This window comes from Coregonus clupeaformis, chromosome 27, assembly GCF_020615455.1.
Source record: "Coregonus clupeaformis isolate EN_2021a chromosome 27, ASM2061545v1, whole genome shotgun sequence".
Classification (NCBI taxonomy): Eukaryota; Metazoa; Chordata; class Actinopteri; order Salmoniformes; family Salmonidae; genus Coregonus; species Coregonus clupeaformis.
The window spans coordinates 1,034,923-1,062,626 of record NC_059218.1 but is presented as its reverse complement, the minus strand read 5'-3'; the positions used below and the strand labels follow the sequence as shown (position 1 = coordinate 1,062,626).

The 27,704-nt window shown below is 41.3% G+C and overlaps 1 protein-coding gene across 3 annotated transcripts in view; it reads right to left on the bottom strand.

Annotated features, from left to right (window-relative positions):
- Window positions 1-16,812: 16,812 nt before the first annotated feature.
- Window positions 16,813-27,704, bottom strand: part of LOC121541504 (scavenger receptor class B member 1) — a 32,333-nt gene continuing 21,441 nt past the window's right edge. Inside the window, exons 9-14 of one of the 3 annotated variants that reach the window (XM_041850570.2) lie at window positions 21,913-21,986; window positions 21,623-21,674; window positions 21,083-21,229; window positions 20,171-20,215; window positions 19,213-19,285; window positions 18,024-18,121 (exon numbers count right to left, since the gene is read on the bottom strand). In XM_041850570.2, the coding sequence (XP_041706504.2) occupies window positions 18,108-18,121; window positions 19,213-19,285; window positions 20,171-20,215; window positions 21,083-21,229; window positions 21,623-21,674; window positions 21,913-21,986 (405 nt within the window). In that variant the 3' untranslated portion in view covers window positions 18,024-18,107. Of the gene's footprint in view, window positions 18,122-19,212; window positions 19,286-20,170; window positions 20,216-21,082; window positions 21,230-21,622; window positions 21,675-21,912; window positions 21,987-27,704 lie in introns of all 3 variants that reach the window. The other 2 variants (XM_041850572.2, XM_041850571.2) reach the window with 2 other exon arrangements.

Genomic DNA, 27,704 nt, shown 5'->3' with positions numbered 1-27,704 from the left:
ATATATATATATATACATACATACATACATACATACATACATACATACATACATACATACATACATACATACATACATACATACATACAAATACATATACATACATACAGTACCAGTCAAAGGTTTGGACACACCTACTCATTCAAGGGTTTTTCTTTATTTTTACTATTTTTTATATTGTAGAATAATAGTGAATACATCAAAACTATGAAATAACACATATGGAATCATGTAGTAACCAAAAAAGTGTTAAACAAATCAAAATATATTTTATATTTGAGATTCTTCAAATAACATAATTTTTTTGTGAATCAATACGTAAAATAGTACATTTATCATAATTTGGTTGTAATCCAGAGAGGTTAGAGAATGTATCTACAGTTGAAGTCGGAAGTTTATTCCCCCTCAGGAGACTGAAAAGATTTGGCATGGGTCCTCAGATCCTCAAAAAATTCTACAGCTGCACCATCGAGAGCATCCTGACTGGTTGCATCACCGCCTGGTATGGCAACTGCTTGGCCTCCGACCGCAAGGCACTACAGAGGGTAGTGCGTACGGCCCAGTACATCACTGGGGCCAAGCTTCCTGCCATCCAGGACCTCTATACCAGGCGGTGTCAGAGGAAGGCCCTCAAAATTGTCAAAGACTCCAGCCACCCTAGTCATAGACTGTTCTCTCTGCTACCGCACGGCAAGCGGTACCGGAGTGTCAAGTCTAGGTCCAAAAGACTTCTCAACAGCTTCTACCCCCAAGCCACAAGACTCCTGAACAGCTAATCATGGCTACCCGGACTATTTGCACTGCCCCCCCACCCCATCCTTTTTACGCTGCTGCTACTCTGTTAATTATTTATGCATAGTCACTTTAACTCTACCCACATGTGCATATTACCTCAACTAGCCGGTGCCCCCGCACATTGACTCTGCAACGGTACCCCCCTGTATATATAGCCTCCCTACTGTCACTTTATTTTACTTCTGCTCTTTTTTTTCTCAACACTTTTTTTGTTGTTGTTTTATTTTTACTTTTTTTGTTAAAAATAAATGCACTGTTGGTTAAGGGCTGTAAGTAAGCATTTCACTGTAATGTCTGCACCTGTTGTATTCGGCGCATGTGACCAATAAAATTTGATTTGATTTGATTTAATTTGACTTAGGTTGGAGTCATTAAAACTGGTTTTTCAACCACTCCACACATTTCTTGTTAACCAACTATAGTTTTGGCAAGTCGATTAGGACATCTACATTGTGCATGACACAAGTCATTTTTCCAATAATTGTTTACCGACAGATTATTTCACTTATAATTAACTGTATCACAATTCCAGTGGGTCAGAAGTTTACATACACTTAGTTGACTGTGCCTTTAAACAGCTTGGAAAATTACAGAACATGATGTCATGCTTTAGAAGCTTCTGGTAGGCTAATTGACATAATTTGAGTCAATTGGAGGTGTACCTGTGGATGTATTTCAAGGCCTACCTTCAAACTCAGGGCCTCTTTGCTTGACATCATGGGAAAATCAAAAGAAATCAGCCAAGACCTCAGAAAAAGAATTCTAGACCTCCACAAGTCTGGTTCATCCTTGGGAGCAATTTCCAAACACCTGAAGGTACCACGTTCATCTGTACAAACAATTGTACACAAGTATAAACACCATGGGACCACGCAGCCGTCATTCCGCTCAGGAAGGAGACGCGTTCTGTCTCCTAGAGATGAACGTACTTTGGTGTGAAAAGTGCAAATCAATCCCAGAACAACAGCAAAGGACCTTGTGAAGATGGTGGAGGAAACAGGTACAAAAGTATCTATATCCACAGTAAAACAAGTCCTATATCGACATAACCTGAAAGGCCGCTCAGCAAGGAAGAAGCCACTGCTCCAAAACCGCCATTAAAAAGCCAGACTACACATGGGGACAAAGATCGTACTTTTTGGAGAAATGTCCTCTGGTCTGATGAAACAAAAATACAACTGTTTGGCCATAATGACCATCGTTATGTTTGGAGGAAAAAGGGGGTGCCTTGCAAGCCGAAGAACACCATCCCAACCGTGAAGCACGGGGTGGCACCATCATGCTGTGGGGGTGCTTTGCTGCAGGAGGGACTGATGCACTTCACAAAATAGATGGCATCATGAGGAAGGAAATTATGTGGATATATTGAAGCAACATCTCAAGACATCAGTCAGGAAGTTAAAGCTTGGTCACAAATGGGTCTTCCAAATGGACAATGACCCCACGCATACTTCCAAAGTTGTGGCAAAATGGCTTAAGGACAACAAAGTCAAGGTATTGGAGTGGCCATCACAAAGCCCTGACCTCAATCCTATAGAAAATGTGTGGGCAGAACTGAAAATGTGTGTGCGAACAAGGAGGCCTACAAACCTCACTCAGTTACACCAGCTCTGTCAGGAGGAATGGGCCAAAATTCACCCAACTTATTGTGGGAAGCTTGTGGAAGGCTACCCGAAACATTTGACCCAAGTTAAACAATTTAAAGGCAATGCTACCAAATACTAATTGAGTGTATGTAAACTTCTGATCCACTGGGAATGTGATGAAACAAATAAAAGCTGAAATAAATCATTCTCTCTACTATTATTCTGACATTTCACATTCTTAAAATAAAGTGGTGATCCTAAGTGACCTAAAACAGGGCATTTTTACTAGGATTAAATGTCAGGAATTGTGAAAAACTGAGTTTAAATGTATTTGGCTAAGGTGTATGTAAACTTCCGACTTCAACTGTAGATCCTCTATGAGGCTGTGGAGGGATTCAAGTTGTGGATTTAAAAGAAGACATGAGTCATCAGCGTACAATGACACCTTTGTTTTTAATCCCTTGATTTCTAATCCCTTGATATTATTGTTGGATCTGATTTTAATAGCTAACATTTCGATGGCCATAATAAATAGATATTCCGATAGTGGACAACCTTGTTTTACTCCTCTTGACAGTTTAACACTTTTGGAGAAATAGCCATTATTTACTATTTTACACCTAGGGTTTCTATACATGATTTTAACCCATTTTATAAAAGATTCTCCAAAATTGAAATGCTCCAGGCATTTATATATAAACTCCAGTCGTACTTTATCAAATGCCTTTTCAAAGTCTGCTATGAATAGCAGGCCTGGTTTCCCAGATTTTTCATAGTGTTCTATTGTTTCCAGTACTTGCCTTATATTATCTCCATGTAAAAAACCTGATTAGAATGAATAATGTCCGACAATACCTTTTTAATTATATGCACTATACATTTTGCTAGAATATTTGCTTCACAACACTGAAGTGTAAGGGGCCTCCAATTTTTTTTATGGACTGGATCTTGATATTTCCCACTTGTATCCTGTTTCAGTAATAATGAAATCAGACCTTCTTCTTGAGTGTCTGATAATCTACCATTTACATAGGAGTAGTCAAAACATACTAATAACGGTCCTCTAAGTATATCAAAAAAGGTTTGGTATACCTCAACTGGTATGCCATCCAACTCTGGAGTTTTTTCGGACTTAAAGTCTTTAATTGCGTCCAGAAGTTCCTCCTCTGTAATTTCACCTTCACATGATTCTTTCTGTATGGCTGTCAGTTTATTATCAATAGAAAAAAATCCATACAATTAGCTTCGGTTAGAGCAGATGGAGGCGACTGAAACAAAAACATATGCTTAAAGTACTTTGCTTCCTCCTTCAAAATATAATTTGGTGAATCATGAGTGACTCCATCATTTGTAACCAGTTTCAGTAAATTATTTTTGGTAGCATTTCTATGTTGAAGATAAAAAAAATAATTTGGTGCATTTTCCCCCATATTCCATCCAGTTTGCTTTATTTTGATAATATATTGCACTTGATCTTTCTTGAATAAGTTCCTCCATTTCTTTTTGTTTTTCCTCTAACTTATTCTGAGCCTCTGTCTTACAGTTTTTATTGCTATCTATCTGTTCTGTTAGACCTTCTATTTCCTTTGTTAGTATGGACTCTTTTGACCTAAATTGCTTTTGTTTTCGAGATGAGTACTGAATTGCATGGCCTCTAAAGGCACATTTAAAGGTCTCCCATACAATAAGGGGATTTGCTGTGCATATGTTATGTCTGAAAAATTCAGTATGTTTAGATGTTAATTGGGAGAAGCAGCTTGCTTGGTTAAGGCTAAAGTGATTTCGGAATTGGGACCAGATTTTAAGGGAGTTCTTGACAATGGGATTCAAAACATGGGTGCCAAGGTGCATGGGCAGTGGGGAGCACAGGAGCGAGACAGGAGAAGTTGGAAGGCTTGACTGTAACTCCATGATGGCCCAAGTTGAATGTAGAAAACCAATAAACACATTTAGATATATTTGCTGACCAGTAGTGGTGTAAAATAATTGGGAAGGCCCAGCCCGCCTGCGGGCTTAGATCTCTCTAGATATACCTTTCTTATTCGTGGATTTGACCTATTCCAAATGAAGTTGGAATAGCAGCTGTCCAGTTGTTTGAACATCGACTTTGGCAGAAAAATGGGAATGGGAAGTACAAAAACCTAGATTGTCTAGAATGCATGCACACAAGATGTCAGGAAGAGCCTCTGACTAGTAAAGAGCAGAGTAGAATTGCTTAAATTGATTGTTGATTTCTTTGGGATTGGTAGAAGTTAAATCTGCTGCAATACAGATTTCAGGTGTGGTGCTGCTAGCAGCGGATTGTCGAAGCTGGTGAGATAACTTGCCAGCTTTCTCTCCGTGTTCATAAAATGTCTGCCTCTACTTTAACAGAAGCTGCTCGGTTTGTTTAGTGGAAAGGTTGTCAAATTCCGATTGGAGTAGCAGTCTCTCTTTGTAGAGTTCAGGAGTCGGAGAAGAGGCATATCTGTTGTCCACGTCTAGAATGAGTTAAGATAGCTCCGATAAGCGTTTAGTGTGCTGTTTGTTGTCATACGCTGTGTATGAAATAATGTGGCCCCTTATATATGCTTTTAACGACTCCCACACAGTAGAATGAGACATGTCAGGGGTGCAGTTGAGCTGTAAAACGACATCAATGTGAGTTGATATATATTTTTTAAAGACACTACATGATAGTAGTAATTGGTCAAATCGCCATGCGCGTTGGGACGCAATACTGTCTGGAAAGCGGATATCTAGCTGGACAGGGCTATGGTCTGAGATAAGATGCTGTGATATTGGCTATTAGTTACAAAAGGAATAATTATATTGTCCAGCAGGAAAAAGTCAATCCTAGAGTATGAGGGGTGGACTGGAGGGGGAAAAAAGAGTACTGTTTAGCAGGGGGATCGCTCCTCCTCCACGGATCAGACAAATTATAGGATCTAGAAGTGAGCTGATTACTGCACCAGATTTTGAAGTTACATTATTGGGCTTCGGTCTGAATCGGTCTAGACTTGGATGTAGTACACAGTTGAAATCTCCGCCCAATATCAATGTTGCAATGAGGTCAGAGAAAATGTTTGCGTCATCCCAATTAGGACCAACCTGTACGTTAAACAATTTCCCCATCACAATAACATATCTGCCATTAGTATCTAAAATTACTTTGGAGGAGACAAACAGGGTGCTTTGTCTGAGAAGGACGGCTGCCCCTCTGGCCTTAGCACTAAAGTTGGAGTGAAATATTTGGTCGATCCATCCTCTCTTTTTTTTGTAATTTTTTAAAATATTTTTTTTGATTGTTTTTATTTTTTAATATTTTTTAATGTTTTTTTAATTTTTTTTAAAAAAATTTTGGGGGGGGGAATGGATGAGCTTAATATTGCAGATAGATTGTATCTTCTATCAATGTAATTGTCTGCATCACTTCCAATCCCCCATGTTTTTAAAAAAAATATATATATATACTCCCCTTTATTACTTTTCAACCCCACCATCCTTTCCCTACTTGGAGTAAATTAGTGAACAACAATGCCCAGGCCTCTACTTCCGGTCTATAATTACTATCTACACCTTATGGACAGAGTTAATTTTACAATAATTATATATATATATATATATATATATATATATATACAGTGGGGAGAACAAGTATTTGATACACTGCCGATTTTGCAGGTTTTCTTACTTACAAAGCATGTAGAGGTCTGTAATTTTTTATCATAGGTACACTTCAACTGTGAGAGACGGAATCTAAAACAAAAATCCAGAAAATCACATTGTATGATTTTTAAGTAATTAATTTGCATTTTATTGCATGACATAAGTATTTGATACATCAGAAAAGCAGAACTTAATATTTGGTATAGAAACCTTTGTTTGCAATTACAGAGATCATACGTTTCCTGTAGGTCTTGACCAGGTTTGCACACACTGCAGCAGGGATTTTGGCCCACTCCTCCATACAGAACTTCTCCAGATCCTTCAGGTTTCGGGGCTGTCGCTGGGCAATGCGGACTTTCAGCTCCCTCCAAATATTTTCTATTGGGTTCAGGTCTGGAGACTGGCTAGGCCACTCCAGGACCTTGAGATGCTTCTTACGGAGCCACTCCTTAGTTACCCTGGCTATGTGTTTTGGGTCGTTGTCATGCTGGAAGACCCAGCCACGACCCATCTTCAATGCTCTTACTGAGGGAAGGAGGTTGTTGGCCAAGATCTCGCAATACATGGCCCCATCCATCCTCCCTTCAATACGGTGCAGTCGTCCTGTCCCCGTTGCAGAAAAGTATCCCCAAAGAATGATGTTTCCACCTCCATGCTTCACGGTTGGGATGGTGTTCTTGGGGTTGTACTCATCCTTCTTCTTCCTCCAAACACGGTGAGTGGAGTTTAGACCAAAAAGCTATATTTTTGTCTCATCAGACCACATGACCTTCTCCCATTCCTCCTCTGGATCATCCAGATGGTCATTGGCAAACTTCAGACGGGCCTGGACATGCGCTGGCTTGAACAGGGGAACCTTGCGTGCGCTGCAGGATTTTAATCAATGACGGCGTAGTGTGTTACTAATTGTTTTCTTTGAGACTGTGGTCCCAGCTCTCTTCAGGTCATTGACCAGGTCCTGCCGTGTAGTTCTGGGCTGATCCCTCACCTTCCTCATGATCATTGATGCCCCACGAGGTGAGATCTTGCATGGAGCCCCAGACCGAGGGTGATTGACCGTCATCTTGAACTTCTTCCATTTTCTAATAATTGCGCCAACAGTTGTTGCCTTCTCACCAAGCTGCTTGCCTATTGTCCTGTAGCCCATCCCAGCCTTGTGCAGGTCTACAATTTTATCCCTGATGTCCTTACACAGCTCTCTGGTCTTGGCCATTGAGAGGTTGGAGTCTGTTTGATTGAGTGTGTGGACAGGTGTCTTTTATACAGGTAACGAGTTCAAACAGGTGCAGTTAATACAGGTAATGAGTGGAAAACAGGAGGGCTTCTTAAAGAAAAACTAACAGGTCTATGAGAGCCGGAATTCTTACTGGTTCGTAGGTGATCAAATACTTATGTCATGCAATAAAATGCAAATGAATTACTTAAAAATCATACAATGTGATTTTCTGGATTTTTGTTTTAGATTCCGTCTCTCACAGTTGAAGTGTACCTATGATAAAAATTACAGACCTCTACATGCTTTGTAAGTAAGAAAACCTGCAAAATCGGCAGTGTATCAAATACTTGTTCTCCCCACTGTATATATATATATATATATATATATATATATATATTTATTTATTTATTTTTGCTCCTGGACTTCTTCTACTCTCAACCTCTCTGATCATTTTCATGATGTCCATCCGGTTTGCTTCTATATGCCATATCTTTCTAACTGTGCTCTTTCCCAAAAGCTCCCAACATACAACCTATATACTTATTATGGACACAGTATGCTTACATTATTAGATATCTTTGTTATTATTTGTTGTTATTTGTTATTAGTTCCATCCTCTCTTTAGTTTATCATGATAGTGTTGGTCACATGTTTCATGAGCTGAAATAAAGATCCCAGATATTTTCCATATGAACAAAAATAGTATTTCTCAAAAATGTTGAGCACAAATGTATTCACATCCCTGTTAGTGAGCATTTCTCCTTTGCCAAGATAACCCATCCACCTGACAGGTGTGGCATATCAAGAAACTGATGAAACAGCATGAACATTGTCGTGGGGACAATAAAAGGCCACTCTAAAATGTGCAGTTTTGCCACAGATGTCTCAAGTTTTGAGGGAGCGTGCAGTTGGCATGCTGACTGCAGGAATGTCCACCAGAGCTGTTGACAGATAATTTAATGTTAATTTATCTATCATAAGCCGCCTCCAACGTCGTTTTAGAGAATTTAGTAGTACGTCCAACCGGACTCACAACCGCAGACCATGTGTATGGCGACGTGTGGGCGAGCGGTTTGCTGATGTCAATGTTGTGAACAGTGTCCCATGTTGGCGGTGGGGTTATGGTATGGGCAGGCATAAGCTACGGACAACGAATACAATTGCATTTTATCGATAGCAATTTGAATGCACAGAGATACCCTGACGAGATCCTGAGGCCCATATTTTTAAAGGTATCTGTGACCAACAGATGTACAGTGGGGAGAACAAGTATTTGATACACTGCCGATTTTGCAGGTTTTCCTACTTACAAAGCATGTCGAGGTCTGTAATTTTTATCATAGGTACACTTCAACTGTGAGTTGAAGTGTACCTATGATATAAATTACAGACCTCTACATGCTTTGTAAGTAGGAAAACCTGCAAAATCGGCAGTGTGTCAAATTCTTGTTCTCCCCACTGTATCTGTATTCCCAGTCATGTGAAATCAATAGATTAGGGCCTAATTCATTTATTTCAATTGACTGATTTCCTTATATGAACTGTAACTCAGTAAAATCTTTGGAATTGTTGCATGTTGCATTTATATTTTTGTTCAGTACAGAAATGAATGTTAGTACAATCCCTGCCTTACACAGGAAGCGGCACAGGTCCTAATCCAGGCACTTGTCATCTCCCGTCTGGATTACTGCAACTCGCTGTTGGCTGGGCTCCCTGCCTGTGCCTTTAAACCCCTACAACTCATCCAGAACGCCGCAGCCCGTCTGGTGTTCAACTTTCCCAAGTTCTCTCACGTCACCCCGCTCCTCCGCACACTCCATTGGCTTCCAGTTGAAGCTCGCATCTGCTACAAGACCATGGTGCTTGCCTACGGAGCTGTGAGGGGAAACTTCATTGGCAAACTTCAGACTTCCCTGTATATGTGCTTTCTTGAGCAGGGGGACCTTGCGGGCGCTGCAGGATTTCAGTCCTTCACGGCGTAGTGTGTTACCAATTGTTTTCTTGGTGACTATGGTCCCAGCTGCCTTGAGATCATTGACAAGATCCTCCCGTGTAGTTCTGGGCTGATTCCTCACCGTTCTCATGATCATTGCAACTCCACGAGGTGAGATCTTGCATGGTGCCCCAGGCCGAGGGAGATTGACAGGTCTTTTGTGTTTTTTCCATTTGCGAATAATCGCACCAACTGTTGTCACCTTCTCACCAAGCTGTTTGGTGATGGTCTTGTAGCCCATTCCAGCCATGTGTAGGTCTACAATCTTGTCCCTGAAATCCTTGGAGAGCTCTTTGGTCTTGGCCATGGTGGAGAGTTTGGAAGCTGAGTGATTGATTGCTTCTGTTGACAGGTGTCTTTTATACAGGTAACAAACTGAGATTAGGAGCACTCCCTTTAAGAGTGTGCTCCTAATCTCAGCTCGTTACCTGTATAAAAGACACCTGGGAGCCAGAAATCCTTCTGATTGAGAGGGGGTCAAATACTTATTTCCCTCATTAAAATGCAAATCAATTTATAACATTTGTGACATGCGTTTTTCTGGATTTATTTGTTGTTATTCTGTCTCTCACTGTTCAAATAAACCTACCATTAAAATTATAGATTGATAATTTCTTTGTCAGTGGGCAAACGTACAAAATCAGCAGGGGATCAAATACTTTTTTCCCTCACTGTATACTGGCCTTCCCCATGTTGGAAGGCTGCATCTACCTCTCCTAGACTAGAGCAAGATACTACCATGTTAAACCAAACCTCATGAGAGCTCTATCCAAGCCGAACATAATCAAGTTCACACATAGGGAAGGGATTCTGGAGGGAACCACCTCAGTTCTCTAATGTATCTCATGCAACATGCATATTTGAAGGATTATTAAAATTAAATTAAAGAGTTATACATTCCGCTCCCCACCCCACCCTGTGACCAACCCCATCCATTTGGGATGTCTTGTATTTTATTTTTAACAAAAAAAAACACAAACACTTGTTCACAAGAGTTTATTTTCTTCACTGAATCACCTGGACATCCACATCAAGGTGTGTATGAGTGTCTGTTCTGTTCTGAACCAGTGTTCAGACTTCTAAAGCCTGTGGGGAGACCTGGGTTATATGCTTTGTTTGATGTCCCCAATAGGACTGTCATCCCTGCCTAACTTCAAACCTCACAGGAGAGGAATGGAGAGAAGGATGTAGGGATGAAGGGATAGAGAAAGGGTTCAGAGAGAGGGCAAGTTAAAATAACACACACCTGCATGTACACAGATAGACAAACAGACAGACAGACAGACAGAGTCAAAGTAAGACATCAATCACCGTGGTAACAACCAAAGTTTAGCAGCGCTGAAGGTCACCAGTTCATTCATCCCCTTTTTCTTCCACACCTCCGCTCTCTGTTTCTCTCCCTCCCTCTCTCTTTTGATCTCTCAGCTTTAATAGATTCTTCCCTCGCTTGTTTACCTGACTGCTGTCTTGTTTCATTTCCCTCTCTGTTCATCTTGTTCCCTCTGTCCCTCTTTCTTTTGTCCTCTTCTGTCGTCTCCTCTTAGGCATGCTCATCATCTCTTGTTCATTGACATACACTCCTCCAGGCATCTCTCTCACTCTTTCTCCAACCCCCCCCCCCAGACTAAAACTGCAGCAGACTATATTCTCTCTCTTTCTCTCTCGCAAATGCAAGCACTCATTCAAAACAACAGCTGACTCGTGGAGTGGTTAGAAGGTGCAGTGGAAATATGTAGAAAAACCTGTCTGAGAAGGAAGAGAATAGGAGAGGGAGAGTTTGGTGAGGGATTAGGGGGTGAATATGTAGACTGTAGTAGTCCATGGGCCACCCACCAGAAAAGGCATTAGTGACCCAGGAAACAAAATTGCAAAGTTTCATTACGTAGATCATTTTATGGATATGAACACTGTGTGGTTAAAAAGTTGTAGAAGTTGCAGATTAATTATGTTGGGTAATTTCCCCTAGCAACATTATGAGGTTGCTATGTTACACCTTGGTTACAATTGTTATACATGTTCCGGTGTTGTCCATGCTTGCACGAAGCAAATTATGTAAAGGACAGGAGGAATCCCGAGATAAAAGCATTTTTCTCAGATGCTAGAATGCGCTTTATGTAGCTGCCTGGATCTTGAATGTTTTGAGAGCTGTGCTTTTATGGTGGCCCTTGTAGGCTAAATACAGCTGGCAAAATGTCTTATATTAACTGAGAAAACCACTACATGGATAAAACATTTATGCTGAAACAGGAAAGGGCCTAGCCAGATGGTGAAGCATGATTCATCACTCCAGAGAACGCTTTTCCACTGCTCCAGAGTCCAATGGTGGCGAGCTTTACACCACTCCAGCCGAAGCTTGGCATTGTGCATGGTGAACTTAGGCTTGTGTGCGGCTGCTTGGCCATGGAAACCCATCTCCCTACGAACAGTTATTGTGCTGAGGTTGCTTCCAGAGGCAGTTTGGAACTCGGTAGTGAGTGTTGGAACCGAGGAAAGACCATTTTGACGCACTACGCGCTTCAGCACTAGGCGATCCCGTTCTGTGAGCTTGTGTGGCCTACCACTTAGCAGCTGAGCATTTTTGCTCCTAGATGTTTCCTTCACAATAACAGCACTTACAATTGACCGGGGCAGCTCTAGCAGGGCAGAATTTTGATGAACTGACTTGTTGGAAAGGTGGCATCCTATGACGGTGCTACGTTGAAAGTCATTGAGCACTTCAGTAAGGCCATTCTACTGCCAATGTTTGTCTATGGAGATTGCATGGCTGTGTGCTCGATTTTATACACCTGTCAGCACTAATTTGAAGGGGTGTCCACATACTTTGTATATATAGTGTTGTTCTGTGTGCCAGTGTGCAACAAAAGTAACCAAAGTGTAACATAGCAACGTCGGAACGTTGCAAGGGAAATTACCCAAGATGAGTTTTGATTTTGATGATAAAAATCGTAACTTTGATTAAAAATAACAAATTAACGTGCAACTTTTACAAGTTTTGAACCACAAAGTGTTCATATTCATAACATTATCTACATAATGTTGTTGAAATTTGGCAGTTTTGTTTCCAGGGTCACTGAACAACACATTTTTGGTGGGTGGCCCCATAGAAATAGAATGAAGAGCATGGGCTTGGAAGCTCTAACCCTGGCAATTTGACAGGTAAACTCACAATGGCTGCCTGGTTTTGTGATGCAATAATTTCCATGGTATTTTGTTTTGTTCTATCAACTGATGCTGGATTGCCATTGTAATGTAGAATGTTCATTCAAATTATGCTAACTGATGTGGCTCATGAAATGGAATGTGTTTTTTGTAATGTCATTGGATCAACAAATCACAGCACATATTGAAAGGTACACTTCCTGCTTTTACTTCCTGGCATGGTACACTCACAACGGCTGCCAGTCCACCCAATATGCCATTTTGATCTTGAATGGAGACATCCTTTCCATTAATTATATTTCAATGGGTGGCCCTGGGACTATAAGAGAGAGGACTGAAGAATCAGGAAGATAATGTCTAAATATCCCAAACCAACTCATGACACAGGTGTATCCTAACATTTCTCCTACCACAACTCATGACACAGGATTATTTTAGAATTTTTCTTGGTGACCACTGACAGTTGAAACATGATTGGTGATTGTGAATATGGTGTTCAGCGTGTATTTTCTTATAAAAACCCTGTGAGGACCAGAGTAGGTGCAGGCTTTCGAACCTGCCAAAACAGTAAAACAGCTGAATCAACTGTCTTATTTTTTGAAGACTGATTAGATGATAAATTGCATCAGGTGTATTACTACTTTGGCTGGAGTAAAAACCTACACCTACACAACCATTTGCAGATAAGATTGGCATCTTTTGAGCATGCACATAAGAGCATTATAAACTCAATTCAGCTAAACTTCTTCCAGGAGACTTTCCCCCCAGGGCAGGGAGAGGGGGATGAGAAAGAAGAGGGGAGGACAAGATCCGGTCGCTCCATCGTACTATAGACGAGGTGACGGATAAGATGAAACAGAACACGGGGAACATGTTGCAGAGAGGAGAGAGACTGGATCACCTCACCCACCTCTCTTGCTATCTATCCTCCTTCTTCCTCCCACATCTCTCTCTCCCTCTTTCCCTTCCAAGTTGTTGCATATCAAGTGGTTGTTGATCGTTTGATAGTCTGAGCATCTATAGGGACAATCCAAACAGTGGGATCTTGGTCAGAGTTGGCAGTTCAGCACATGTCATAGACTACAGTACATGTACAGTATCTGAAGCATCATGGGTTATACTGCACATTAAGTATGAAAAAGGTAGTGTTATAAATCAATAAAAGTGTGTTTACCGTCACCAGACATGCATGCACGCACACACGTCTGATGTAAAATACCACAGGAGACCAACCCAGCAGTGGAAGTACTGTATGCCAATTCATGGCACATTTATTCATTATTTACAAAGTTATTCATTCTCACCACTAAAGGAGTACGAGGGTGCAAATTCACAAATCTCACATCAGCCATCTCATTCAAAGATCCTGTGTTGTCAAAAAGCACACAATGAAATGCATCCAGACCCTTGGAAGCGTCCCAAAAGGCACCCTATTCCCAATAATGTGTCCCAAAAGGCACCCTATTCCCAATAATGTGTCCCAAATGGCACCCTATTCCCTATATAGTGAACTCTGGTCAAAGGTAGTGTATTATATAGGGAATAGGGTGCCATTTGAGACAGCCATAGTTTGGACACAAGCATTTTATGTGCTATGCTCTTTACATTCTATCACAGAATTATTACTATGTACAGTATGGTCTATGGCAGGGCCGACAACGTTTGGTTTGGCCTTTCATAAGGTTCCAAAAAAACAACAAAGGAACTTTGTCGGGGTCTCTTACTATTGAGAGTTAGAAAATGTAAATACAGAAGGTGCAATTTCAAAATTTGGTAGTGCATCAGCAGTTTTCCACTTCTTATGGTCAGTCACTGACAGTCACTCAATTAGCCCATGTCAGCGATTTTTTGTTGTTGTTGATTGCGAGGTAAGGTAGTCTAGCCAGCAATCTAAACCTTGTAGTAGGCTAATCATCACCAGAATTACCAAATGGGCACGCAGGGCATATGCCCAGGGTCCCTGACCACCAGGGGCTTCCCACATATTTTTTTTACTTAGTCACTCACTCGGATATCATATGAACATGGCATAAGTCATGACAACATTTGTACAATGGCCCCTGGGGGGGAAGGGACACACCCTAAATTGTCTTGCCTGTGAGGTGGAGGGTCCCCAACCAAATCTCACTTAGGGCCCCCAAAAGGCTAGTGGCCCTTCTGCCTAATGAACTTTCCAATACATTTTGGTGACTTACTGCTGCAAATACAAATTATTACACCTTTCTCATATTCAAGTAATTTGAAACATATTCAAGTTATTAGCCTTATGAACATAGAAACTTGGTAGCAGTGTCTGTGCCACAACGGTAAAAAATTTAATACTGGTAATCAGAATGTGTTAGGTTTCAAGTTATATGGCTACAATGTTTGAAGTGTGATTTTATGATTGCTTACTAAAAAGCTATTGTTTACTTTTTATTTGTACAAATACTTGTTTGTTCGGCCCGCGGCCCACCACTCAGATTATATTTTGGCCCACCAAGCTCAAAAGTTTGAGCACCCCTGGTCTATGGCCACAATAGACAGAGGACACACCATAAACAGCCCAATTCCAAATGGACCCCTTGCCCCTAGCCTTGGACGCCCAGGCTTCGCTCACGTTACCGAAGGTGAAGTGAAAGCCTGTGACAAAGGCTGACTAGCCCCTGACCGTGAGCATTTGCTGTATGGTGAAAATCCAGAGGGCAAGGTAGAGCTACCAGAGCTATCCAATCCTCTCAAATGTGCCAAGGGGTTAGGAGTCAATTTAGGGGTCTGGAATCAATTTGGGCTTGGGCAAAGAAGTTTCCAATTAAAAAGGCACGTTGGTGTTGTAAAACTTCAACAGTCATTGCTGGTGCCTATGCCATAAGCAGAGGGACATTTCTAGATCCTACCTAATTTACTCTGAAAGAGCCGTTATTCCTAACATTGCAACCAAAAAAAAATGGGTTGGGGCAGTGGCGTAGGCAGAAATCCATTTACGGCAGGGCCAGCTAAAATTTAGGTAGGCCAAAAAAATACTCATAGACCTACACATAATAAACCATAGTTCTATAATTAATAGACTATAATGCCCTGATATAGCAGTAATAATCACAATAGGCTTGGCAACCTATCTGGCTCAGCAACCAGAAGATAGTAGGCTAAGCGGCCACAAATGTAACCATTTAACACTAGGAGAGCCGAGAGAGTCATATCGACAGGAAACAAAAAGAACTTTTTTTATTACTCTGCCATTTTTAAAGTTGTGTCACCCCTGTCCTTGACTTTTCCTAAATAAGTCACACTATCGTTGTTAGAATCTTAATATAATCTGCCCATCAGGCCTGTGCAGCTGATGGTCCATCGAAACTACACCTAAACTATATAAAAACTAATTTTACACAGAGTTAACAAAGACTTTGACAATAATCTGATGGGTGAGAATATTATCAATTGTTAAGTAGCATATGAAGAATCTGACGAACAGCTGTCCAACGAGGCCAGGCTTTTCTAGTGTTAATCACTGAGGCCAATCAAAGGAGATTAGGTTTGCATTAGGTTACACGCTGCATATTAAACACCAAAGGAAATGTAAATTATAGCCTAACAGTATGCAAATACACATAATAACAGGCCATAGCCTATATAGACTACCTTTTCTTAGTCAATATCACTTTATGAGTCAAAATGCAAGCAGAGTGCAATTCTCTGCTGGGCGCCAGAGATCAAGTGTGCCTACAATGTATTGTGATATCAATTAAATGATCAATAGCCTATAGGGCCTAACTATAGTTCATGGGGAGAGAAGCAAAGGGCAAAATTATATTTCCAATTAAATTAAAATCCTAAAAATCATAGGCTATTTACATTGATTGGAAATAAATATTGTTTCATACATTTGCCTATTTTCATATAACAGATTTGATTTTCTCCATGTAGGCCTACCCCTTATTATAAATAACATAGAATCACTTATATTTCAAAACGAGTCTCAAGCTAGGCTATATAACACAGGTAAGACAATAGCCTATTATTTGCGACACGGAGCATAAATTTAAATAACTTGTTTTTTTATTTCACTGGACTGATGGTCATGACTCAGCAGGAGGGAGCGAGAGCGAGTCGAAGTGGATAAGAGTGTTTCATGATTTCTAAAAGTGTTGAATAAAAACAGAGTTGTAGTGCTGATGATTGCTCAATGTACTGAAATGGTCTTTAAAGCGCTTGATTAGATCAGTGATTAATATAGAGGGGGACTGGAGGCCCTTCATGTCAAAATCACTGATATTAATTAACATGGCAAATGCTCCAACATCCTCTTCTATACATGGCATCTTGAAAAGAATTTAACAGTGAGCTTTGTTGGCTAATGGTGAGTATCCTACACAGCTATTGCTATGGTTTACTGCACATGGTACCAGTGTGAAGTGACACGAGACAGAACCCGCCCATTATTTTTGAAATAAGCTGACAGTTTATTTTTTATTTCCCAGTAAATAATTAATTCAGATTCATTACATAGGCCTAAATGAAATAGATTTGATGTAAGATGTCCTTGAGTGACCTGAAAGGCATCTGCCAAATAAAATGTATTATAAATATATATCTCCCTTTCATTTTCTCACCCCCTTCTTACTGTGTGCTATGAATTCTATCTGATGGTGTATACATGTTTAGGCCAGTGTTTGACTTGCCAGTACTCAGTTTGGGTGCCGGTACCGTTTATATTTAGGTGCAGGAACACCTTAATACTTTTGAGTTAATATTCAATAGGAAGTGCATGAATTCAAGCAAAAGAAAATTTGAAGGTGCCAGTACTCAGCTCCAGTGAACTCCTGCCCAAGTCAAGTACTGTGCTAAGGTAAAAAGACAACTAAATGTTCCATTTGGAACACTGACAAGTAGACCATTTTTTGAGCAATCTGAGTGGGTGGGCCTTTGCCCACCCAGGCCAATCCGTGCCTAAGCCCCTGGGTTGGGGTAAATCCCATTTAAATTCCAGTCAATGCAGAAAGTAAACTTTTTGTTTCTTTGGTCTGGTGAGATATTGTAGAATGAAGTTGCTTTTAGGTGCTGATTTGGGGTCAGTTTTGCATTTCTTCCTGCAATGGCTAAGGTTTGCTGATCCTAGATCTGTGCATACAGGTAACATCTACCCAGAGGAGAGGAACGCTTAACAATACAGATCTAGCGGAGTGGTTTCCTATGGCATTTCAGGAACAGTAAAAACACATGATATTAAGTTGTTGTTAAAGCATCTGAAGAAATGGAAGGATAACACATAACAGCGACTGTGTGGATGCGGTGATGTTCCATGATGATGTAATCTCAGAGTGGATCCTCATTGGAGGGTTGGATGGGACACCAAAGAGCAGAACCAACCGGGGTGGTCCTGCCCTTCCCTGTTGACCAGTGAGCCCTGAACAGAATTAAAGGTCGAGAAAGTCTCCTGGAGCAGATGCAGGACCAGGTGAGAACCGTACCAGGTGAGGTGTAGTCAGGTGAGCACCAGGCCAGGCCTGAGAGAGTTTAGATATATATATATAGCGCGCGAGAGAGAATAGTCAGTGGTTTTGGGGTTCCAGTGCTCTTCAGTCTCAAACACATGCAGACAGAGTCCTGCAGAACTGGCCTAGGCAGCTCTCCCTACATGTGTGTGCGCATGCGTTAGTCCACGTGGTCCTGTATTAGAGGGGTTTGTTCGCTGGGTGAAGTGCTCACTTTGGCGTCCGGTATGACAGTCCTCTCACAAATTATGAGCTGTCAGGAGAAAGAGAAATGGATGGGAAAAGTCAGAGGAGAGGGAGAGCGTGTGAGAGTATAAGAGATTGGATGTTAGAAGCACAACAACTTAACATAGTTAGGATCAAGTCTGTTATGGAGCCGAGCCAGGCAGCTGACACGCCACTGTAATTTCGTTAAGTTAATGTGTGCATCACAGGCACCTTATTTGGGAAGAACGGGCTCATAGTAATGGCTGGAATGGTAGACATGGTTTCCTTGTATTTGATACAATTCCATTCACTTCATCCCAGTCATTATTATGAGCCGTCCACCCCTCACCAGCTTCCTGTGTTGTGCATAGAGAAAACGTATTAATAATCTATCAAACTTTTCACTACAAAAGGCCCCAAAACATAATGCCTCTTGTCCCAAACAGAGATTTTTTGACACTTTGACAGACATGCAACCAAACAGACAAAACCAGTCTCATGTCAGCTGCAGTCCATTTCACCTTGGGTGTATTCATTCCGCTGATTCAGTTGTAAAACATTTCTTAAACTGAAGCGAACGGAACAAAATGGAGTGGGATCTACCCAAATGTGTTCAATAGAAACTTGTTTTGACCCGTTTGCTTCATTTGGTTCTTAAACGGTAAACAGTTTCCGTAATGAATACACCCGTTTGACTACAGAGCGTCACCTGTAAACCACAACATTCTGTCAACATTTAAACTCCCAAAACTTTGTTCCTAATCATACAACAGCAGTCTTCAACCGGCGGGTCTGCTGCAAGAGAATGTGTTAACTTTGGGCTGTCGGCGTTCTGGCTCAAACCATGCTCTTTGGACTGGACACTTCAAAAAACACACACTCAAACATCGGCAGACCACTGGGTCATATGAAACATGGCACAACAGCAGTGGATGAGAAAATAGTTGATTTTAAAAATGATAGGGATGTTAGTAAATTAATATGGGTGTGTGTGATGCCTCGTGTGAGTCCACAATTTGTGTTTGTGTGTCACCTGTACAAAAAAGGTGTGTACACCCAATATATAGGAAAAGGGTGTGTGTACACGTAGGACATAACAAGAGAGAAGGTGAGAGTGTATGTCAGCCTGAAACCCACCTGTGTCATTCATGATACATTTGTCCATCTGTTTGTGGGCATCTGAGCTGTTTACTGGGTCTCTAACCGTTGCCTAAAAGATAGCCAGACCTTTACTAAATCAGCCAGTCAGAGGAGCTACAGGAAATCATTGACCAACCTGACTGGCTGTCAGGTGGTTGATTTGACTGACATCAGAGACAGGAAGTGCAGTATTTAGTCGCTCAGCCATTGGGTCATTTAAATCATGTGCTGAGTGTGTGTGTTCATGCAGTGTGTAGTTTCATTGTTGCAGTTTGTGCGTGTGTGTTCATGCTGATTCAAAACTGAGAAAGACTATGGATTGAGGGCGGGGCATGCAGGACAACCAGGGTTCATGCGATTGGTTAATGACGCATCTCATACAGACAGTATTGACCAATCAATCGTGACATTTGGATTGATTGACACCTGACCCAGTTGAGAAGGGATGATCAGATCCCATACTCCTCTGATACATCAGCTTTATACAGTAACACAATTAGCCTGAAACTGACACTCTTTATACGCATCTTTCTCCTACTGATCAGGAGAACTCCAGTCCGGGAAGGCCAGTGTGAGCAGGCTTTTGCTCCAACCCAGCTTCCAAACACCTGGTTCTGCTAATACTACAGTAATGACGGTCTTCAAATCTCAATGACCAACAGAACTAGACTAAAGAGCTAGAGACTATAATTCATGATGGTCGAGATTAAAGACCATGAACACTGTAGTGTGTAAGCGCTTGGCTGGAGCAAAAGCCTGCACACAGAGCAGCCCCCAAGGACCAAAGTTGGCCATCCCTCCCTACTGATGGGTTCTTATGATAAAATCAAAGCCAATCAGAATCTGTCAGGGTAAATCATTATTTTACATTCATATTACTATCACATTATTCTGATTGATATGATAGCGGCATCTTTTCTGGAGTGATTGGGAACAGTTTAACGTGTGGACCAACCCAATGGTTCTCCATCACTGTAGGCAGATCTTTTTTCAACAATGCCTGGAAGAAAGAAAAACAGGACAACTGATTCCCTGCATCATTAACACCACACTAGTCATAACGCCATGACCTGAAATGCCTCTGTGTACGTGCTGTTTGTTTGTGTGTGCATGCCATAACCATATACAGTACTTATGGGTACAGTCTATTGTCCCTGGGGAACATTGTGTTCCAAAAGGAAAATAACCTTGAAATGTGCATAGCACTGACTTGATACACCAAATAACCCCATACTTGATTCTTAAAAGGATACTTCAGGATTTTGGCAATGAGGCAATGATTTTTATGTCTCTGTGTCCAGTACGAAGGAAGTTAGAGGTAGTTTCGAGCCAATCCTAACTAGCATTAGCCCAATGACTGGAAGTCTATTGGTATCTGCTAGCATATACCCATAGACTTCCAGTCATTGCGCTAACACCAGCTAGCATTTGCTTGAGAGTTATGTTAATGTCTTTATCAAATTAACTGGCTAATGTATAGAGTTCGCTATGTAAAATACACTCATCCAAAGGCATATGTTAGACTAATCACGAGCGAGATTATTTCCCTAACGAGATTAAGGCGGTGGGGGTGGGACCGTGTGTGTGTCCAAGTGGCACCACTGTACAGTATAAATCACAATCTACTGATACTCAGAGGGAGATTGGATGCTGTTTAGAAAGGGGAGCACCAGTGTGTTGATTTGTTAGCCGAGGCTGTGGGAAGAGTCTCTGTTCTCTGGTGGATAACAGAGGGCTGCTCAGGACTGTGCAAGAGTCACATTACTTAGTACGCATGCCATGCAAAGCAAAGAATGTCACACACACACACACAACGTTCTCATCCACACAGGCAGCGAGCGTTGTCCATGTGCTGTACAGACGTTACCTTCTCTCTGTAGTGTAGCAGTACAGCTCCCAGTATGGTGGCCAGGCCAAGGCCTATGAAACAGTACTGCATGTACACCATCACCATTGGCAATATCACCAGGTTAGTGTGGAACGTTTTCAGGATGGCACCGTCGATATAACCACTCTACGAGAGCGAGACAGACAGACAACACAAATCTGATGAGTGGACAGAGTTATGAGGGTGTTAAAAGGGTTAGGGTTATATACGCTAGGGCGGTGTTTCTTAATCCTGGTCCTGGGGACCCAAAGGGGTGAACATTTTTGTTTTTGCCCTAGCTTTACACACCTGATTCCACTAATCAAAGGTTTGATGAGTTGCTTAGTGGAATCAGGTTTGTAGTGCTTTTGCAAAAATATAACACGCACCCCTTTGAGTACCCAGGACCAGGATTAAGAAACGCTTATCAAGGGGTATGGGTGAGAGATATAGAGTGTGTGTTGGTTAGATTAGGAGAGTGTTGGTGGGGTATAGAGGTATAGAGCATGTTAGGGGATAAGAGAACCCATCATCACTCACCTCCTCAAACCAGATCATGGGCATCACCACCTCTGAGATGTTCCCCGTTTCCCTGCAACAGACAGACAGACACTCACAGGAGATACACACAAATACATCCTAAATAAAACAACGGAAACGCCCAGATTGAATGGGACCCTTCAGCTTTTTGGCCTTTGGGGTTAAAGGTCAAGGGTCAGGGATAAGTGGATGTCCTCATGTGACAGACATGTTGAAATGAAGAGTGATTGGTTGGGGGGATAGATAGGGGTTATAAATCAGAGAGGTTGAGGGTTAGGGGTTATCCTTACGTGATTCCTGACACCATCTTCATGTACAGGTTGAGCTGCAGACGGATAGACACATTCAGAGGCACACCAGTCTCCTGCAGAGAGAGAGGGAGATATCTATACACACCGAGTGCACAAAACATTAGGAACACCTTCCTAATATCGAGTTGCACCCCCTTTTGCCCTCAGAACAGCCTCAATTCGTCAGGGCATGGACTCTACGAGGTGTCGAAAGCTTTCCACAGGGATGCTGGCCCATGTTGACTCCAATGCTTCACACAGTTGTGTCAAGTTGGATGGATGTCCTTTTGGTGGTTTACAATGTATATATATATACACACACACACACACACACACACACACACACACACACACACACAGTAAATCCATATCAGATATGTGTTATGGGTGAAGTTAATGGGTTCGCGCTCATTAGGGGTTAAATATATACCCGCTTCACATACGGGTCACTCCACTGTACTTCACTCCTTGCCCTGCTGTCCTGTTTGCATTGCGCTGCACTTCATACTGGAAATATCTCCCCATAATCTACAGTACGTGATAAGTGTTAGATTTGCCTATGTAGCCAGAATATGTAATTACAGATACAGGAGCAATAGATCAGTAGTCAGTCAGTCAAAGCTGTTTATATGCTTCTAAGGAAGTGAATCCATTAGTGGGGGAAACTTCCTAATGGATCACACTAGCAGCTGAAGATTGGGTCCTAGCTGGAAACACTAGCTGGTGTGATTGATTTGTTTGGGTGGGAAGACCATTTGAAGGGATTCAAGTGCGTCCCAACACAGCAATCTCGTAGGGAACAGCCAAAAAGCACATGGAATCAGATATTTCACCTTTGTAGGTGGTTTGATTCCTAGCCATGCAACTTACGAACGGTCATATCTGACTTATTTGCCCTCAAGTGGTTTTTTGACTGCTATTTGGCCTAGCTTGTTTCTTGCTAGATACTCTGTTGACAGTTTGACAAGAACAAGTGGTAGCTAACTAGCTAGTGTATTAATTGTTTACAAACACATTACTGAATGTGCTAGAAAGCTAAACGGCTACCTAGCTAGCCAGCCGACTCGTGACTAGCCAAAAAGCACTAGTTTTGAAAGTTGGATCATCTCATCCTTTGAGGCTTTTAGGGCTGTCCCCGACAAAAAAACAATATTGGTATTCTTGGAATTTTCCATATAAAATAAAATCAACTATATGCATTGAGCTTGCGGTTTGATGCCTCAAGAGGGCGCCAGAGATCTAGATAACCAGAAGAAGAAGAAAAAAAACCTGACCCAACTATTCTCCTCCCACTCCTGCTGGCTTTTGCAGATTCTGCCATTACTCTCCTGAAGTTGCCGGTAATAGGCTACACAAGGTGTCAGCAACCTTTCTCATGTGGAATGCCAATTTATCTTACCATTTCTACCGATCTGCGTGCCAGTTATGGTTTTCATATGCAATTTTTCGTGAAAGTTTCATTTAATTAATATACAGTCTTAGTCTTCATACCTCAAAGTCAATGTCATGGGTTAATCAACATTTTATCAAAATCTAAATGAAAATGATAAACCTAAAAAATAACTTATATTGCCAACTATGTAAAAATAGCCTACATAATGCCAACAAAAAAAAAAATGGCAGTCTGCAGGTAGAAAATATCCTGATAAAAATAAATATCCTATAAATCATTGGCTACACATGGCCTGTCTGCAACAAACTTGAAACATTGTAACAACTATTAACTTGGGTAACGCCCGAAGCTTGCGCTAGCGAACTTGCAACATTGTATTACAATATTCTGGGCCCTTAGAGTTTCCCTGCCAGTGAGCTTGGGACAGACACAGCTGTAAATTACCGTAACCAAAGTAACAAACATTGCAGATTAGAAATTATAGGAATTAACAGTAAATGTACTACTGGTGATGTATGTAATGGGGGATTGATATACACTAACAATCAAACAATTCACAATGAATGTGCACAAATTGGCGGGAGAGAGCATATTCTGGGGATAGAAGTGCATTGTGCATCTGGGCGCATGGTCAATCTGACGTCTGCATTGGCCATGCAGCATTTACAGTGATATGGCCTCTGCAGAAGTTAGGGCATTCATACTTCTTGCGCTTCGCGGCGCAGTGCAGAGCTGTTGTCAAGGAAGTGAGTTTGTGTTTATACAGGATGTAATGACCCCACCTACCGTCAACCAATCATCTCAATGCGTAGCTATACAGAGCCCTCCGCATTGTTACCAAATTTGGGAGGCGCATGGCGATGCAGTACAGAGCTCAATTTGGCCTCTGCATGCCTCTGGAGCAGGGTTCTTCAATCCTGGTCCTGGAGGGCCGAAACACCTCTGTTTTTCATCCTCTCCTTCTAATCAGGGGCTAATTCAGACCTGGGAAAACCAGGTGAGTGCAATTAACTACCAGGTAGAAATAAAAAACAGAAGTGTTTCGGCCCTCCAGGACCAGGATTGAAGAACCCTGCTCTGGAGGCTCCGCAATTGCGTCACACCCTCCATATGGAGCCTCCGACCACATTTTCGAATCAAGCATAAATTGGCTTTTAGTCTAGGCCTCCGCAATGGATTAGTTCACTGAGATGGGCGCGCACACAGTGCCTTCGGAAAGTATTCAGACCCCTTGACTTTTTCCACATTTTGTTATAGCCTTATTCTAAAATGGATTAAATACTTTCTTCCTAAACAATCTACACAAGATACCCCATAATGGCAAAGCAAACACAGATTTTATTTTAGCAAATGTATTAAAAATAAAAAACGGAAATACCTTATTTAAATAAGTATTCAGACCCTTTGCTATGAGACTTGAAATTGAGCTCTGGTGCATCCTTGAGATGTTTCTAGAACTTGATTGAGTCCACCTGAGGTAAATTCAATTGATTGGACATGATTTGGAAAGGCACACACACCTGTCTATATAAAAAAGTCCCACAGTTGACAGTGCATGTCAGAGCAAAAACCAAGCCATGAGGTCGAAGGAATTGTACGTAGAGCTCCGAGACAGGATTGTGTCGAGGCACAGATCTGAGGTAGGGTACCAAAACATATCTGCAGCATTGAAGGTCCCCAAGAACACAGTGGCCTCCATCATTCTTAAATGGAAGAAGTTTGGAACCACCAAGACTCTTCCTAGAGCTGGCAGTCTGGCCAAACTAAGCAATCAGGGGAGAAGGGCCTTGGTCAGGGAGGTGACCAAGAACCCGATGGTCACTCTGACAGAGCTCCTCTGTGGAGATGGGAGAACCTTCCAGAAGGACAACCATCTCTGCAGCACTCCACCAATCAGGCCTTTATGGTGGAGTGGCCAGACGGAAGCCACTCCTCAGTAAAATGGCACGACAGCCCGCTTGGAGTTTGCCAAAAGGCACCTAAAGACTCGCAGACCATGAGAAACAAGATTCTCTTGTCTGATGAAACCTAGATTGAATTCTTTGGCCTGAATGCCAAGCATCACGTCTGGAGGAAACCTGGCACCATCCCTACAGTGAAGCATGGTAGTGGTGGCAGCATCATGCTGTGGGAATGTTTTTCAGCGGCAGGGACTGGGAGACTAGTCAGGATCGGAGCAAAGTACAGACAGAGTGACGGTTCACCTTCCAACAGGACAACGACCCTAAGCACACAGCCAAGACAACGCAGGAGTGGCTTCAGGGACAAGTCTCTGAATGTCCTTGAGTGGCCCAGCCAGAGCCCGGACGCTCCCCATCCAACCTGACAGAACTTGAGAGGATCTACAGAGAAGAATGGGAGAAACTCCCCAAATACAGGTGTGCCAAGCTTGTAGCTTCATACCCAAGAAGACTTGAGGCTGTAGTCACTGCCAAAGTTGCATCAAAGTACTGAGTAAAGGGTCTGAATACTTATGTAAATGTGATATTTCATTTTTTAATTTGTAATACATTTGCAAATAGCCATGTCAGCAAATGACTGCAGTTTGAACACACATAAATCCGATTTGGTCACTTGTAACTTGCTGTTTGCACAGTCAGTATTCCAAAACGCATTTCAGCAAAAAGGCCTGCAGTGTGATTGTGAACAAGGCTTTCGTTGTCCAAGCAGACACCTACCCTCGGCCTACTTTCACAACTTAAGTCATGAGTCATCTTTCACCCCATCTGAAACATCAATACCTGCCTATGTCACATCACATGACAGTGATGGAAAAAATTATAATTCCAAATCAATAATTATGTCACAATATTATTTTTGGACGATATATCGATAACTCAATTATGTTTTCTACTGTAGGTAGCATTATCTAGGGCAAGTCAGCTGTACCAAAACTCCAGTATTTTTCATCCTATTGCTTGTTCTCCATCTTTTTAACCCTGTGAGATGCAACTTAGCAAAAATACATTTCCTAAATTGCACCCTGTACAGGTCCTAAACAACAACAAAAAACATATCTAACATTACATAGTGCATCTCATTAGGCCTACATATCTCTTAGTAGTTTATGCTGCTACTACTCTGTTTATTATCTATGTATAGTCACTTTAACTCTACCTCCATGTACATATTACCTCAATTACCTCGACTAACCTGTGGCCCCGAACATTGACTCTGTACCTGTACCCCCTGTATATAGCCTCGTTACTGTTATTTTACTGCTGCTCTTAAATTATTAGTTAATTTTTATTTAACCAACAATGCAGTTTTAAGAAAAATAAGTGTTAAGGGGTTGTAAGTAAGCATTTTCACTGTAAGGTGTACACGTGTTGTATTTGGCGCATGTGACAAATACAACAAATAAGTCAAATCAAATTGTGTGTCAGTATGATTAGTGGCATCGGTAGCCTCTGAAACATTGGAAAATTGTCCACTCATCTGACACCACACTGGTCACCTACACAAGCTTGTGTAGGAAGTCATACATGCAAATACATGACTTGAAATATGCTTTCTTGTCTTCTCTTAAAAAATACAAATAATTACAGAAACAAAACATTCCGAGCCAGTTTTGTAAGTGTTGCAAAAATGCTACATTGGGCTTAAAGGGTTGCCAAACAGACATTGGTCACATTAATATATTGATAGCAAAGTTAGAGATCGTTTCCCTTCCAAATTCTGCAAATATGGACAACCAAATATTTCAAGAGTAGCTTTCATGCACCCTCTACACATCATTTGAAATAATTGTGGTTTATGAGACCATTCATTTTAATGGTAAAGCAGTAAGAGAAGGTGCTCTCCAAATTAAGTCAGAAAGGTCAACCAAATATTACTAAAGTAAATTAGCTGTTCTCCATACCTAGAAAACAGAAAAAAACACGTTTATTTAAAAAAAAATTGATAGTATTTTTGATTCTAACATTTGGATTGGTCATTGTATATTCCATTACACAATATTTACCATCGCATGTAAATGCTTTTGATCCATTTTAATATAATTTCACACAGTTTTTAACCAAATGTTTTCTACCATTGAATTCCAATGTTACATTTTTGAAACGATTCCAGCAAATTGTTAAACAAACTTGAAATTCACAGTGATTATTTTTATAATCAGAAGCTTATTACAAGTATTTCTGAATTGTAATAAATGTTTCCCCCCCCCCCTCATTTGAATCTGTTTGGGTCTCACAGGGTTAAATAGTGAGCCAACTGATCAAAACTAATTCTCTCAATCTCCTTGTACCTCTGCAGCAGACATAGTGAGCAACATGTTTGAAACTTCTAATAGCAATGACATATAGAATTCCAATACATATATTTCAGCAACTAAGTATCGTGACAATATCATATCGCGAGGTCTCTGGCAAGTCTCAGCCCTAATATAACTGGATAA